Source organism: Canis lupus, chromosome 29 (assembly GCF_048164855.1).
Source record: "Canis lupus baileyi chromosome 29, mCanLup2.hap1, whole genome shotgun sequence".
Taxonomy (NCBI): Eukaryota; Metazoa; Chordata; class Mammalia; order Carnivora; family Canidae; genus Canis; species Canis lupus.
The window spans coordinates 28,757,249-28,774,681 of NC_132866.1; the positions used below are offsets into that span (position 1 = coordinate 28,757,249).

Genomic DNA, 17,433 nt, shown 5'->3' on the forward strand with positions numbered 1-17,433 from the left:
CTAGAGCTAATTGGTATTTTTGTCTATCCCCCTCCCCTCATTAAAAAGTAAGCTCTATGAGAACTCCACAGACTGTGTCCTGTGTCACCAGCCTCAAGTACAGTACAAGGCACAGAACTGGTACTCAATAAATATTTACTGAATGTTCACATGGAAAGTTCAGTTAAGTATGCAACTTGGTGCATACTTGGTCTTCCCAACACCAAGAAACCCAGTTAAGAAATGGGACGAAGACATGAATAGACACATTTCCAAAAAAGACATCCAAATGGTTAACAAAAGATGGTCAACGTCACTCATCATCAGGGAAATACAAATCAACACCATGATGAAATACCACCTTACACCTGCCAGGATGGCTAAAATTAACACAAGAAACAACAGGTGTTGGTGAGGATGCAGAGAAAGGGGAACCCTCTTGCACTCTTGGTGGGAATGCAAACTGGTGCAGCCACTCTGGAAAACAATATGTAAGTTCCTCAAAAAGTTAAAAATGGAACTACTAATTCAGCAATTGCACTACTAGGTATTTACCCAAAGGATAAAGAAACAGATTCTAAGGGACACATGCACCTTGATGTTTATAGCAGCATGATTAACAATAGCCAAACTATAAAGAGAGCTCAAATATTCATCAACTAATGAATGGTTAAAAAGGACATAGTTTGGGGCACCTGGGTGGCTCAGTGGTTGACATCTGCCTTTGGCCCAGGTTATGATCCTGGGGTCCTGGGATCGAGTCTCACATCAAGCTCCCTCTGCCTCTGTGTCTCTCTCATGAATAATTAAAATCTTAAAAAAAAAAAGACACTGTTTACATATACAATGGAATATTACTTGGTCATGAAAAAGAATGAAATCTTGCCATTTGCAATGACATAAGTGGAGCTAAAGTGTATTATGCTCAGTGAAATCAAGTCAGAGAAAGACAAATACCATATGATCTCACTCCTATGTGGAATTTAAGAAAATAGATGGACATATTGGAAGGGGAAAAAGAAAAATAGGAGAGGAAAGCAAGGCATAAGAGACCCAACAATAGGGAACAAACAGGATTGATGGAGGGAGGCGTGTGGGCTAGACAGGTGATAGGTATTTACAAGGACACTTGATGTGATAAGCACCATTGTAAGTGATGAATAACTGAATTCTACTCCAGAAACCAATATTGCACTGTACGTTTAAATTTAAGAAAACAAAAAGGTATTCGAGGAGGGAAATACAAGTCCAGTGGTGAAAACAGAGTTGGAATGGTAAGGTTCTTTAAGGTATTAAAGATGAACAAGAAGCATTAAACCTTTAGGAATGTTTTCCCTCAGCGGGTAGAGAAGGGCAGGAGACCGAGAAATCTAAAACGTAGAATACAGTGGTTCCTAGCGAGGAAAAAAAAAAAAAAATTCAGTGAGGGATGGGTCAGTGGGGGCAAGAAGAAATAAGAAAAAGACGATTGCATTCGGAAAGGTCATTTGTGACCACTGAATAAAGGGGTAAAAATGTAGGGGTTAAGGAGAAAAAGCTCATTACTGGAGTAGTTCGGCAGTAGAGGAAATGAGTGCCCTAGCAGGACCGAGTGGTTTTCTGTTGGGGAGACCTACTCAGGGATGCGAGCTACAGAAGAGGGAAGATGTAGGATTCTTAACCTGAAGAACGGACCCCTACATGCACGGGGAGTGGGAAGTGGACGGGAAAGGATTTGTAGTTTCGTTATTTCCCCAAAGGTTAATAAGTACTGGTGAGGAGGAAGCGAATAGGTGAGAAAATCAGTTAAAAACAAAAACCCTCGGAGGCCCAGAGAAAGGCTAAGGTTTCAAGAAGAAGAAGAAGAAGAAAAGTAAAGCCTCTTCCGTATTTAGAGCAAGGAAAGCTCTGTAAATGGAACAGACGTACACTTGTAAACGAGATGGGCAAGTTCACAGCTGCATCATCATCTGGGCGAGCCCCGTGATCGGGGAGCGCTGGGAACCACCCCGGGGAGGCTCGTGCCAGCGCTGCCGGGAAGGGAGGCGGAGGCAGGCGGACCGAGCCGGGCGCCCGCGTGCAGCTCCCCCGCCACGTGCCGGCGCGGGAGGCGGAGGCGGAGGCAGAGGCGGAGGCGGTGCTCGCGCCGGGCACCGCCGGCGTCGTGCCTTAACCGGCGAGTGCCCCTCTCAAACTCCGGCGAGCCGCCCGGGACGCGCCGCGGGCCTCTCGCAAGCGGCAGCCACCACGCGGCAGGGGTGACCGTCAGCGCGTCCGCAGGGGAAAGCCGGAGGGCCGAGCTTCTCCGCAGTCGCCACCCTCGCCGCGCTGCTGGGGCAGCTGCTTCCGGACCCGCCTCTCCGCCTGTCACCTCCGAATCCCGCCGCCCGGTTTCGACATCTCCGTCCGGCCTCCGGCTCTCGGCCTGGCGCGGGGCCGGCGCCAGCGGGCTTTCCTGGGCGACTTCGGGCGCGAGCCCGGGGCGGCGCGCGCGGGGCCCTCGGGAGGCGGCTCGCGCGCGGCCCGGGGGGAGGAGGGGACAGAACGCCGGATCCAGCCGCAGGCCACGGGCCTCCGCCCGCGTGTCGCAACAGCTTCCCGGACAGGCCCGCGGGCCGCGCCAGGGGATACCCGACCCAAGCGGGCTCCACCTCACGCCAGCCCGAGATCCCGCGGGAACAGAACTCGGGCCGGGGCCGGCGCCGGCGCTCGAACGCAGGTCCCAACGGCTGACTGCAGCGGTTTGACCTTGAGGGCCTGGCGCCGCCCCACCCCCTCCACGAGAGGAGCCGGCGTGCAGCACCCACAGGCTCCCCAGCAGCCAGTCTGGGCCCCAAATCCGGTCTCTCTCGCCCCTGGGCTCTCCGCTCTCTCCCCGTAGCCAATCGGATCCCGACGTGGTGAGGCCCAATGGTCGCGGTCAAAATATCAAGAGTGGTTGAGCCTATCAAAGTTCAGCCCTAAAGTTTCTCCCGCCCTCCAGAAAAGTCGGTGGGCGGGTCGTTCTTAGATGTTGGCCAATCAATGGCCAATAAACAAGAAGCTTCCAAGATCAAAGGGGAAGGGGTGGGACCTAAGCCGTAGCAACGCAGCAGGGCGGAGGAGTGACAGGCAACTTCTCCAATACCAAGGACCTATTTTTCCTTCGTAAGCAAGGGGGCGGGGCTAACTTGGCGGCTGCACCAATGGCTGGCTGAGGGGCGTGTCCGCGGGCCAAGCGGGAGCCGGAGGCCCCGGGCTCTCTGGGCCGCGCCTGAGGCGGACACCACGGGGCCGGGGGGCGGTGGCGGCAGCGGCAGCGGCGGCGAGGGTGGGCGCCGCAGCTGGCCCGGGTGGATGGAGTTGGAGGGGCGGGGTGCTGGCGGTGTGGCGGGGGGGCCGGCGGCTGGGCCGGGGCGGAGCCCCGGGGAGTCGGCGCTGCTGGACGGGTGGCTGCAGCGGGGCGTGGGCCGGGGGGCCGGCGGCGGGGAGGCCGGGGCCTGCAGGCCCCCAGTACGGCAGGATCCGGACTCCGGCCCGGACTACGAGGCGCTGCCGGCTGGAGCCACTGTCACCACGCACATGGTGGCGGGCGCCGTGGCAGGGATCCTGGAGCACTGCGTGATGTATCCCATCGACTGCGTCAAGGTGAGACCTGGACCGGCTCCGAATCCGACCTGGGGCTGACCCGACCCCTGGGTCCTGTCCGGAGCCAGGATCCCGGCCGGCAGCCGGAGCCGACATGGGTTTCTTCCTGGCTCCTGCCATCACCACACGAATCGACCGATACTTCATGCAAGCAAGGTCCCGGCTGGGAACTGAACCCAGCCAGGAACCAGGACCCATTTCTAACCGTCAGTGAGCTCTGAATCGGGACTGTGGAAAGAAAACCTGTCAGCCAAAGCCCTGGATCCTAGCTGGGACTAAACAGGAATAGGGTGGGATGGGATGGAACAGGTAAGTGCTACCAGTCTGATTAAGGTGAAGCCAACTGGAGTGAATCAGACCCTGCATAGGATCTTAACGGCTTGAGATGCTCTCTGGGCGAGTGCTTTTACCAGCTTCTTACTGTGTCTTCCCTTAAAAGTGATGGGGCAGGTACCGAAATCTGAAATCTCTCTCCTAACCTATGAGTGACTAGAAATCATTGTTCAGTCAGAATTCATAGTTCCAGGCTGGAAACAATTTGGGAAAGACCATGTTCAGGAAAAGGTTTCGGTTTCTCTGCAGCAAGCATGATACTCCACCTATTTCCTGAACATAAAAACTAAGCCGGGATTAGGATTTCGTAGGTGCAGGGAGCACACCAGCCCCCCAAACGAGAGACAGACCTGACAGTGTTATTTCTTTAGCCACCTAAAGTTGACAAAAAGAGGAAAGCTGCCTAGAAGGGAAGCATGATGATATTGAAGAGTAGATGTACGAGTGAAGAAAATGAAACAGGGTCAACATGAAGGTAGGATTCCTGTGAAAGTAAAAACTAATTGCAACCCCAACCAAGCAGACTGATTAGTGGGTAAAGAAGTCAGGTGCCTCTGAAGAAAGCTAGGTGAAGACGGAACGGATTGTTCTTTATAGTTCTCATTCTTGTGCTCTAGCAAAGGTTCCAACCCCTAAAAGCGAGGACTAGATTGAATGAAAAGTAAATTCAAGGGGACTGTTGAAATAAATGAATTGACAGAGACTGATGCTTCCTTTACATGTTAGGAGTAATAGTATCCTCACAGCTCCTTGACATGTGTTTTCTTCTCAAATTAGGAAAATGTTACAGGTTCAAAAGGAGAGAGTATTGAGTTGGGAAATACAACTCAATACTGCTTCTCCTTGGTTCTGGCACTCTCACACGTTTTCATTAGTGTGGAAAAGGAAACGAGGAAAGTGCTCATTAAGCTTTGTGAATGACATTGAGTTGATAGCTTTCTAGCACAGTGCAAAGCAACTCCTACCAACGGCCACACCTATTGAAACTGGTAAATGCACTTGGTTAAAATAGATGTTAGAATTTTACATACCCTTGTCAATTGAGAGAAATAGAAATAAACAGTAAAATCTATGTGAGAGAAGTAAGGCAATGGTTAATGCTCTAGCAGTATTAAAATGTAAAGTGGATAAGTACAAATAAAAAAGAAAGATTCAGACATTTATGTAATAAAGTCTAGGTTGAATGACTGTGAGTTGTTAATGGTATATATCCAAAAATGAAAATGACCTAACTGCAAAGTAAACTAACTTCACGATACTTAGACTATGAGTAGAGAGCAGAGTCTCGGGTGCTATGTTTAAATGAAAACTAGATCAAGGAAAGCAATGAAAATTATTTAATGACTTGCAAAATACAATGTAATAATGTGACCAGCTTAGAGATATTACTTACTGTAACTTATCAACTTAAGTGTTGTCCTATTACCTTGGGAGGCAGTCTCTTTATTCCATCTTTTTTTTTTCCTTATTCCATATCTTTACATAATGTTATGCTGCTGCAAAATATTTTATAGATCTCTCTGTTAGAAATGGCTCTAGAATATTTTGGTGCATGTTCTTGTAGAGGGCAAATCTTTGCCCTGTGACAAAATAGTTTCTTTTCTTCTTTCTTTCTTTCTTTCTTTCTTTCTTTCTTTCTTTCTTTCTTTCTTTCTTTCTTTCTTTCTTTCTCTTTCTTTCTTTCTTTCTTTCTTTCTTTCTTTCTTTCTTTCTTTCTCTTTCTTTCTTTCTTTCTTTCTTTCTTTCTTTTTTGTAACAGACCATTCGGAATAAAAAAATGACAGATAAGGTAGAAGATCAAAATGGGTAATACTTATTGGAGTCCAAGAGAAGGTAGGACCAGAAAGCAGGGGGACTGACTTATTCTTGAGGCTGACAAACCCATTGAGGGAACACTTCTGAAAGAGGAGTTCCAGAAATATTTTGCATAATCACAGCATTGCTGGAATAAGTTACTTCTAGCCTGCCAAGGTAACTGTTTTCAAGAACAGTTCTTATTCATTTACATAAACTTTGAAATGTTTGTTTTAAAAAAATTAGTCATACAACATTACAGTCATGGCTCAAAGCCCTATATTAAATAATTATTTGATCTGGAGGGAAAAAATGCTCAAGAGTCTTCAAAGATACAGAAGCTCATTTTAGAAGAATCATTTTCATTTGCCATTAATGCTAGGATTTAAGTGACTAGAGGGAACAACTAGGTGAGACCAGTAGGATTTAGTGTCAGTAGCTTGTTAGACATTGTTATGCAGACAGGAAAAGTAAAATTCAAATTTCATCCTTCTGTAAGGACTTCCCAGTTCACTTGTCCCAGGGCTTCCTAGTTCCTCTTTTACCATAAATGATGGTGGAGAAGAAGAGCAGCCCAACGGTCCCTAAGACTAGAGGCAGGTATCTGTGTTGGAGCCTCAACAGTAACCACGGTGTTTGCAAATGAAAGTTGACATTGCCTCTTGGCATGCAAGCCTGTGCACCCCAGCCACTTATCAGGGTCAAGTTGATTTAAAATATCCTTGGGAGGAACCTAGCATAATCTCTCTAGGCCATAGTTACTCAGCCAACTATTTACATGGTCATAATAGGGAGGTTTGGGAGCCCAAATATATTCCAGTTTTCCTTTTCTCATTCTCAGAGGCAAATACCAGACTTTATCTATGGGGGTAGGCTCGACAACCAAAGTAGTTAGAACTCTTCTCAAAATCATCTAAGTACCCACCTGTCACCAAGGTGCTACTTTTTGGCTCCATAATGGTGACATAAATAATCTACTTACATAATAAAGAAAGGGCAAAGGGAAATAAATCTTTTCCAAACTCCAGAGGTAAATGGTTATCTATACACATTCACCAATGAAAGGTTAGGAAATGGAAACATTGGCTTATTTTACTTTCTTGTATCTAATAATAATAATTATTATTCAATAAATGGTAATTGTTCTTACTGCCAAGCACTAACTGATGTGCCTTGACATATATTTATTCATTTAATCCTTGAGAAGCAATTTCATGAAGTATATACCATTTTCATTATTTTACAGATAAAGAAAAGGAAGCAAGTGGCACAGTCATTATTTGAACCCAGTCTGACTCTTAGCCTTCCATACAGCCTCCCAGAAATAGATTTCCAGAGACAAGCAAAGCACAGCGTTTTACGATAGTGCTCATTCCTAAACATGACCTTCAGATTAATAGCTGAACATAAAAATCATTATAGCCACAGAGAAACTATAAAGTAAAAACAAAAAATAAAAAATTAAACTTGATTTACTAGTGGCTAAGATCCAGTTAGTTGCCCATGCACATTTGTGAAATGATGTAAACAAGACACAATGCTGCCATGACCTATAAATTCTAAGATATAAACAAATATTTCCAAGACTCTTGTTTGAATACAATAAAAAGCCTTATATTTCTAGTGCTTCATAAATTACCAATGGCTTTTACATGCCCTCTTTGAATCCCTGCAACAGCCCCATGAGCCATTCTTAATCTCATGTTTTAGATGACAGCACTGAAATTCAGGTTAAGTGACATCCAAAACTACACATCTAGCAAAGCAGGGGCTCATACTCAGGCTTTCTGAGTCAAATATGGCTTGCCAGTTACAAAGCCACTTATCTCCCTATTAGTTCATTTGGCTTTTCTTCAAAGCCATATTCATTTTTATATTTGGCATAGCTTATGCCTGGGTCCTTTCCATAAGGGTAGAGGTAGAACTGTGAGTTAGATTTAGAGGTGTGTATAAAATGTTCAAAGTAACTTTCAGTCCAGGTTTCTCTTGGCAGTGAAAGGTTCCAGGTCTCTGAGGCCAGGCCTTTGAAGCCTGGTTGCCTAAATAATGCCACTGACTTCAGCAAAGCAATGCAACTTCTGAACATTCTCCTTATATGAGATTAGTTTCGAACAAACCTATGGAAACAAATCATTGTAAAGCTACCAGGCCCAGTTTATCTTTACCAGCAGCCATAGCCAGCAAAGACCTGTAGTGACTGAATAATGGATTCTATACTCCTGGGTGATATGAGAGATTCGTAAGCATATCCTTTATCAGAAATTTATGGGGTGTTGTTTTTTTTTTTTTGAGAAGTAGAACGAATGTGTCAAACTGTAATAAGTGATACAGTATTTCTGACTGAACTTATAGTAATTAAGCTTTTAAGCTTCCAGTTCTTTGTTGGTAATGAACAGGAGAAAATAACTTTAGAGGAATGTGTATGGCTTGCAGCTAACTAGGACCTGTTAATCTGGTTAGTTTTTTTCCTCCTGTGCTCTTGAGAAGAGGCAATAGTCTTAGATTCCAGATGGCCAAAAGGAAAGTTTAAGCTTTTAAATTCAAACTGAATCAGTAATTGGAATGAAGTAGGAATTTAAACTATACTTGGGCATTAGTTGCCCCTACCGACTAATAGCCTACTTTTTACTTTGTGAACTGGTGCAGACAGCTAAGATTCATTTGTTCTTTAATTCATTCAACAAACAAATCTTAAGTGCTTACTCTATTCCAGCCACTAGACATTGATTTTATATCGTTAGTTTCCATACTACTTTAATCTTAAAATGGATCAAACAGACAGGATTTTCGTTAGGAGACCCACCCGTCTTCTGAGGGTCCATGATTTGGGGAATGTTTCGAAAAGATTAATTTTCCAAATTTCAACCCAACTTTGTCCAGGAACATCATACAAAGTGTCCACCATGTATTCTGTACCAGTCATTGAATTCTCTGGAAATTCCAAGGTTTATGTTTCATGAAGACTAATATTAGTGATGCCAATTTGGGGGTTCATTCAGTTTATATTAGAAATCTGAAAATTCCTTCAGTCTAGGTTGCTTTCCATCCTTCGTGGTTTCAAGGTAAATGCTCTTTCCCAGGAAATTAGAGCAGCATTGATTACAAATGCTATCTCTGCCAAGAGTTTAACCTACAGGCCCAGCTGCCAATGCCAAATAATCCGGGAAACTCAGATAATCATCAAGGATATAACAAAGGATGAGCTGTCATCTCATTAGTGTAGTGTGTGGTCAGGAAGCAGACCTAGGATCAATCTCCAGAAATAATGCATAAAGTATGTTGTAGACAGTAAATAGTTGACTGTAGAATCCATTTGCAAAGAACTCTTGGCCTGAGTTTATTACAGTACAAATGCAACTTCTGAAACACAGGCTTGATATTTGTTGCTGGGGCTATGAATCATTTCAGAGTTCAAGGATCCTTCCCAAGCAGTGATATTCTCAGAATATCCTATTCACAAGAACAGTGTTCCCCTGATAGATGACTAGCAAAAGAAAGGTCCAAGCTGTGGAAAGACTAGACACAGATTTGGAAGAAAGTAAAATTGGATACCAGGGAGCACTCCTGCACGTTGGCACGATTCCACATAGAAGTACCCACAGCCTTAGTGTTGAAGTTGGGAAGTTGAATGAGGAGTTGGCATTGCTGACGCTGCACTTCTTTCTGTAATTCCAGACCCGGATGCAAAGCCTACAGCCTGACCCAGCCGCCCGCTATCGAAATGTGTTGGAGGCACTCTGGAGGATTATACGAACGGAGGGCCTGTGGAGGCCTATGCGGGGGCTGAACGTCACAGCAACAGGCGCAGGGCCTGCCCATGCCCTCTATTTTGCCTGCTATGAAAAGTTAAAAAAGACATTGAGTGATGTAATCCATCCTGGGGGCAATAGCCATATTGCCAACGGTATTGAGCCTTCCTGTGCTGGTTCCCCCACTTTCTCAACTCTCTGGGCTTTGCTGCTGTCCATGCTTTCCAGTCTCAGCATGGTTTGGAGCTGAAGCTCTGGGCTGGGGTAGGCCAGATTATAGGGGAGGGACTTCCAAACCTGATGTTCTCAGACAACGGGCTACTTCAACCCACCCCTCTCTTTGGGGCACCTCAACAAAGTTACAGTATCTTTCCTTACCTACCAGCTCGACTCTTTTCATCTCCCTGCATCAACTACTAATGCCCTGGTAATGTGGAGACACACAAAACTACCCCCCCCCAGTTGTGTATTTCTTGATAGTTGGGTGGTGTCCTGTCCCTCAGGGCAGAATAAGAGGTGACCCAGCTGCCCAAGGAAGACATTAATGGAACCCCAGATCTTTGCCTCATTTTTCAGGATCCTAACTGACCAGAGGCAGTTTGTGTTGTTGAGGATATGACCAAGCCTCAATAAGTGAATTGCAGTGGGGGCCAAGGGACTTCCGTAGAGAAACCAGAGGGTTGCAGGTTATGTGGAAGTAAGGGAAGGGACAGCAGCCTGGTACTTGAGGATTGAAACCCAAATTGAGAGTGGAGAGGAATGGTGAGGGATATGGCCTTTCAGGACCTGAAGGAAAGGCCTAGATAAACAGATGTTAGAGTTTGGGGAAGGACTGTGCAGCATAGGTGCAGCAGGATGGAGGATGAGATGCTGTGATGCAAATCTGACTACATGCCCCTCATGTTCTCCCTCCACTGGAGGCAGCTGGTGCTGGCATCCCTTGGCCACAGTGGGTCTGCTTCCTGTCTAGGGTGTAAACTTCATTTATACTCAGAACTGTATAAAATCTGGCTGTATAAAACTTGGCTATTTCTGGCCTCCCTATTATACATAGAATGTAGACTGGTGATCTTACTAAGTTAGTGGGTACATATATCTTCATTTCTCAGAACGGGGTTATAGGAGCAGTAGGTTCCCATCTTTGGAACTGGCTCTTAGATTCCCTCTCCCTCCTGTGGCTTAGCCCTGCCCCGCTTCTCCCTGGGGCCTCAGTGAATGGCTTGACCTCTCCTGGCCTTACATGTGGCAGTTGTTTTCTCCTTTGCAGGTGCAGCCGGGTGTGTAGCAACATTACTGCATGATGCAGCCATGAATCCAGCAGAAGGTAATGATTCTGCAGCCTTCCCTTCTGTGGGCAGCTGCATCTGCATCTCTGGGCTTTTCCTTGATTTCTGGTTTGCTGAAGAAAGCCAGAGAGCACTAGGTTGGTTTTGGTGGGTACCGTGTCTTACCAGTAGAGTGCGCTCCCTCTATGTTGTCAGTACTGAGGAGGAGCCCCTTAGGAAGCAAATTCAGGGAGACTTAATATGTCTTTGGGGCTTCTCTGAAAAAAGATGTGGCTCTACCTCGCCTATTCCTGGGCCTTCTTGGAAGTCCTCTCTGTAGTAGATTTAATCTCATCTGAAAATTTAACAGATTATTTCACTTTTCTTCAAAGAAGTGAAGATGGATTTTAACATTTAAAAATCCTGCCTTTCTTGTTGGAATAAAGATGGTTGAAATAGGAATGAAAGGATAAATTGTAGAGCTCAGTTCCTGCATGGCTGCTTGGATCTTGGCTTTTCAGGTAGAAAATGAGGTACCCAAACAAATATGGAGGGAGAGCATGGTTGCCATGTTCTTCAAGTTGCAGTTCTTTACCTATCTAGGCAAGGCCATGATGTGGAAAGGGCCAGACCTAAGCTGAAGATCCAGGACTTGAATCACAGTATCTACTTGAGGAAGTAGATGTTTAGAAACTAAAGCCACAGTCTTCTTGGTTAAGAATTTTGTTTTCGTTGTGGTAGCTCTTCTCCTGTAGGAGGATTAAACATCTTCATGTTGTGAGCGTTTGGTGCTCTGTATACCCGAGGATTGAGATTATTAGGGCTCTCTGTTCATCATTATGTTCACTGCCCCTGAATCATTTCTTGTCTTGGGTTTTGTGAAAGGGTAAGATGATAATAAGAGGTAGGTACTTTTTTCAAGGAAACTCTCTGGAGTCTCTAAATCCTACATATATTCTGTGTGTTCATTGGTTGGTTTGTTTTTTTTAAAGCTTTTATTTGAGAGAAAGAGAGCAAGAGTGAGCACAAGCAGGGGGAGGGGCAAAGGGAAAGGGAGAAGCGGACTCCCCACCAAGCAGGGAGGCCTATGTGGGGCTCTGATCCCAGGACCCTGAGATCATAACCTGAGCCCAAGGCAGACACCCAGCCAACTGAGCCACCCAGGCATCCCTCACTGGTTGGTTTTAAAGAAATCCTACTAGAAGTGAGTCTATTATTTTTTGGCCCCTTATCAACCTTCTATCCCCTCTCAAAAAAGGGAAATGTTAACGTATTAGACTCATATAGTTCACTTGTATTTTTTTTTTTTTTCTCTCTCCATTCCAATGGCTGACTCGCTGACTTGGGACTCTGAATCTGGATAATCTTGCTCGCCGGTTGATTGCTGCCATCGTTTCTTTTCTTCTTGTTGATGGTACCACCAGTGGTCAAGCAGAGGATGCAGATGTACAACTCACCATATCACCGGGTGACAGACTGTGTACGGGCAGTGTGGCAAAATGAAGGGGCCGGCGCCTTTTATCGTAGTTACACCACGCAGCTAACCATGAATGTTCCCTTCCAAGCCATTCACTTCATGACCTATGAATTCCTGCAAGAGCACTTTAACCCCCAGAGACGGTACAACCCCAGCTCCCACGTTCTCTCTGGAGCCTGTGCAGGAGCTGTAGCTGCCGCTGCCACAACCCCACTGGACGTTTGCAAAACACTGCTCAACACCCAGGAATCCCTGGCTTTGAACTCAAACATCACAGGACATATCACAGGCATGGCTAGTGCCTTCAGGACGGTATATCAAGTAGGTGGGGTGACCGCCTACTTCCGAGGGGTACAGGCCAGAGTGATTTACCAGATCCCCTCCACGGCCATCGCATGGTCTGTGTATGAATTCTTCAAATACCTAATCACCAAACGACAAGAAGAGTGGAGAGCAGGCAAGTGAAGTGAAATAGCAGAGAATGCGGCCAGGGGCTCAACACTGCTGCGGCCTGCCTGCTCCAGCCACGTGCTCTGTCTCCTGGCATGCTCCAGCCTTGAGTGGAGTTGGAAGGAAGGTAGAGGGTTCTCCCCAGGCTGTTGGTGTCTTGGCTAACACCAGTTCCTGCCAACCTCTGTTGTCGCCATCTTTCCTTCAAGGCCCTAAGCAAGTGCAGCAAAGCACAGCACAGCACCTTTGATAACCTCTCCATCCTGGGCCTGATGACCTGCTCTAGACTGTTATAGAGGAATAAGCAGCTCATTCCTGTGGTTCCTAATAAAAAGCCTTTACATTAAATGGTTTCATTGGGTTTGTTTTGCCAAAGGGGAGATGGAATGCTGTCAACCATTCTTGACTTTAAGCTTAAATCGAGGGGCCCGAAGGGAAGGTTTATCAAGTGTGTCCATTGTTTGGGTTTTTGCTGATTTTCACAGTGACGTAAAACTTTGGAGCCCTATTCCCTTTATCTTAGTAATAGGCTCCAAGGAATCTCCCTGATGGCAGGAGCAATGACCTCTGACAGATCCTAGCTACGCAGGCACTCTTGATCCCCACTGTTGCCTTTTCCATGGGACCATGGAGTGGCACCGAAGAAGTAGATCTCTGCTCTCTCAGCTCTGCCTGCCAAAGGAAAACTTCCCACGTGGCACTTTGTTTCCTAATGTAGTTGCAGAACAAGAGTTATTCAGTGAAGCTGCAAGACCTAAAGGTTACGTGGTAAATAAAGATATCTTTCATTTGGCCATACGGCTTTTACAAAGTACTGTACCATACACAACTTCATTAGGTTCTCACAAAATCTGAAGTAGGCATCATCTCTGTTTTACAGGTAAAGAGAGCTCAGAGAGGGTGCCCCTTGCTTAAGTTCTCACAGCAAGTACAGAACTGAAACCCCCACCCAGATCTTTTGCTCCCAGAAGTGAATCTAATTGTGCCTTCCTGCAGATCAGAAATGAGCAGAGGGCACATACTCCAACCTGCCTCCTGAAGAAGTTCCCTCCTGACAATTACTTAGACTCTGTCGGGAGACTAGCAGGGATGGGGCTTTCACTATGCTTTGTGGGTTAGTCTGTTCCTTTGTTTAGATATCACCAGTTACTAACAAGTTCCTTAGTACACAGAGTAGAAATCTACCTCCAAGAACAACCATTATCATCCTTATTATGTCATCTGTCATTCATTCATTCACTCAGTAACTGCTGAGTGCCTCTGTGTCAGACACTGGTGTTGGGATTATGATGATAAACCATCCCAGTCCTCAAGGAGCTTATTGTCTGGAGAGGAAGGCCAGTGTAAACAGGCACCTACAAGATAAAATGACAAAAACATGCATAATTATACCCAGCCTGGCCTTGGGTGACTGGGGGTGGCTTCTGGAGGAAGTGACATCTGAAGTGACACCTGCAAGGCAAATTAGGTGAAGAGAGGAGGGGAAATGTTCTAGGCAAAGACCTAGAAGAGAGAGAGGTAAGAGAATAAGAAGTGTTCAGGGTTCGGTGTGCAAGGGACCTGGTAGGGCTCACAATCCGGGCAAGGCATACAGCAAAGCAGGGGCTGAGTCTTAAAAGCACTGCTAAGGAGTTTAGAGTTTATCCTGAAGGCAATACAGAGGCATTACAGGGTTTTAAGCAGAGGTGTGGTGTGATCAGATTTACAACTTAAACAGATCATTTAGGCTCTCTGAGAAAGGATTAAAGGAGCAAGACTGGACAGGCAGGCAGACCTGTTGAGAGGCTGTCCTGGTCATGCAGGCAAGGCTGCATGGTGGTCTGGACCAGGACTGTGGCAAGGGAGACAAAGTGCCAGACTGGCGCTGTTAGGGTTGTAGGAGCAATAGAAATCCGTTACAGAATACATCTCGTCCCTCTTCCACCTGACAGCCCTTCAAGTATCTGTGGAGAATCGGGTCTGAATACACTTGAAAAAAAACCGTCAAGGAAACAGCAGGGTCTCTTGTCCTAAGCCTTATTTAAGTAAGCTATGCTGCCCCTCCGGTTTAGTGATGGAAAAGAGAGATGTTAATAGCTAAATGGTAGCCCCTGGAGTATGAATTGCCTAGGGAGTAGAAAGAGCATAATGAAATCATTGCAGAGGCCATTTCACAGGGTTTGCTGGTAAAAATGTAAGGGAGTCACTGCCTCCCAGCACAGACGAGGCGTGAGAACAAAGGGATGCCTCTCCAGACCTCCTCTCTGCAGTCTGCTGGACAAAGCCACTGTCTGGCATGGTATCCAGACCACAGTAGACACTGTGGCAATGGGCTATTTTTCAAGACTAGGATATGGGGTAACTTCTGAAAGAATGATAGTCACTAAAGATTCTCTCAGCTCTAACGTCGTTCGCAAACAATGAGAAAAGAATGCAAAAGTTACCTTCCAACCTCCAATTGTGCCCTAGCTGCTAGAGGACAGCTGATTTGAAATTCAGACAGGGCCTTAGGTTTCTGCAGGTCTCTTTGTCCAATCACTAGAGCAGATAGAGACAGAGTAGTGGGATAGGGTTGAACAATCTTGGTTCCTGAATACCTGGGCCGGGAACCAAGCTTCACTTCCATCCCCAGGAGAACTGTGGGCGTTTGGGAGCATTCCCAGATCCAGGGCCTCTCTGGGAAGCCCTTGAGAGGGCTTGAGGATCCAGCCCTTGAGGAGGCACCATGAGGATCCAGGACCAAGCCACTACCAAGTGGTCAATTCCAGAATAGTGCTAAGCCTTGCAAGAAATCATGCCAAAGCATGTCTCCATGCCAAAGCAAGAAAAGTCACAGTTTAGCCAGAGAAAACTTTTCTTAATGGTAGAGACAAGACTAACATGAATAGAACAATCTTGTAATAACACTAAGAAAGAATACAGCCATGTAGTGAGTTGTACAGCACCGACAAGAAGATTTAGAGACAGGAAAGATAAGTGTAGGTCAGAGTTTTTTTTTTTTTTTTTTTTTTTTTTAGGTCAGAGTTAATGGGAAAGAGGTTACTTTGTTTTTTTTTTTTTTTTTTTTGAAAGAGGTTACTTTGATGAAGAGAGTTTTTAAAAATTTTTTGTAAAAGCCAATAAAAGTCAGAACATGCTGATTTTACAAAATTTATAAAAATAGATAAAAAGAGAATACCTCCAATCCCATTACCCAGAGAATATGACATTTTGATGTACACATCATCCAGTCATTTTTATTTATTTATTTTTAAGATTTTATTTATTTATTTGACAGAGAGGATAGCACAAGCAGGGGGAGTGGGAGGCAGAGGGAGAGGGAGAAGCAGGCTTCAGGGGGGTGGGGTGGTTCGATCCCAGGATCCCCGATCATGACCCGAGCGGAAGGCAGACACTTAACCAACTAAGTCAGCCAGGTGTCCCATCCAGGATTTTTCTATGCATTTTGTTAATATTCAAAATTCAGGTCAAACTGTAACCAGCTTCTTTCACATAATAGTATATGATGCCCATCTTTTGACATTATTAAGTCTTTACCACTTCAGGGTAAATAGCTACACAACATTCCATTAAGTGAATGTACAATAGCTCTTTCTGTCAGTCACTTGTTGCAGCCTTGTAATAATTTATTATTAAGAACATTGCTGTGGGTAGGTGGAATCTGAATGACAAAAAGGAGAGCAGGTTGGTGTGCAGAGAGGGCTCTGAGTGGGGCGTCAGCTTGGCGCCACCTCTCGGCAGACACTGAGGAAATCCTGGCTGGGGATCTGGGGTGGGAGGGGAGAAGGCAGGCCAGGGTAAGGGCTCTTGGAAGTCATCTTGCTCAGCATCTCTCCTGGAGCCTCACTTCACTCTGCAGCTTCCCTGAAAGGGGGTTCCCCACCCCCATTTCTGTGTCCAGGAGCTCCCGCTGCTCGAGGCCATCCATGACATGTTGCTAAGTTCACTGCTGTTAGAACGTTCATTCTTCACAGTCTCCTGCTTCCATTCTAGGATCATGTCCCTGCCCAGCTTCAGTTGCCAAATACCTGACCATGGCCAACAGGGATTTAAAGAATTTGCCTCCTGCCTATCTGTGTAACACAAGCGTACCACACAAACATGAGGAGTTCAAAACAAACATGCATTTTCTTGAGAATCTAAAGTATTCCTCCTATTGCCTCCCCTCATTGATTTAGGGGTAAACAATAGTCTGTCTAAACTATCAGAAACCTCACACAATTGATGTTCAGACTGGATGTGCAGTATTTTGTGACTTCCTGCCACCTGAGACTGGTAAGTGGAGAAGTCCTGTGGGTGCTGCACACAATATTCTATGCATCATCGGAGCTCTACACACACCACCTTTACCCCCCACCCCCACCCATGCAACCCACATTCACACACTAAAAACAAAGGAGAATACTATTTTCTGTTGAGGCACCTAGGTCACCCCATAGTTCCCACCTACAATCTCCTGCCTGCTGGAGCAGCACGGAATCAGACTACTTCTTTTCTCTCCCAATCCTTTAGAAATATGAAAAAAAGCTGTTGTGGCCCTCAGGTAGGGTCAGATTATGGAGAGCCAGCAAGCCAGACAGAGGTATTTAGACAGGACTTCAGCGGCTAAGGAGGAGCTCTTGTGGTTCTTAAGCAGGGAGGAGGTGACCGAAGTCATGTCTGAGGAAAACTCCACCAACAGCCCAGACACAGGACAACCTGGATGGGGAGCAAGCTAGAGAAAGGAACTCCAGCCCAGGGGCTGTCATCACCTAGGAAAGAGAAACCTGGGAAAGGCAGTTGCAAGAAGATGAAAGGGACT

General features: G+C 45.8%; 1 protein-coding gene across 4 annotated transcripts; it reads left to right on the forward strand.

Annotated features, from left to right (window-relative positions):
* Positions 1 to 2,619: 2,619 nt before the first annotated feature.
* On the forward strand, positions 2,620 to 13,001 carry SLC25A28 (solute carrier family 25 member 28). Of its 4 annotated transcripts, none has more exons than XM_072805729.1 (4): positions 2,620 to 2,858; positions 9,388 to 9,616; positions 10,729 to 10,785; positions 12,151 to 13,001. In XM_072805729.1, exons 2-4 carry the CDS (start codon positions 9,394 to 9,396, stop codon positions 12,666 to 12,668), a joined length of 798 nt encoding a protein of 265 aa, XP_072661830.1. In that variant the 5' UTR covers positions 2,620 to 2,858; positions 9,388 to 9,393; the 3' UTR covers positions 12,669 to 13,001. The 4 variants fall into 4 exon arrangements, with proteins under 4 accessions (XP_072661830.1, XP_072661827.1, XP_072661828.1 ...); XM_072805726.1 differs by lacking the exon at positions 2,620 to 2,858 and adding an exon at positions 3,280 to 3,585; XM_072805727.1 differs by lacking the exon at positions 2,620 to 2,858 and adding an exon at positions 3,623 to 3,894.
* Positions 13,002 to 17,433: the final 4,432 nt, after the last annotated feature.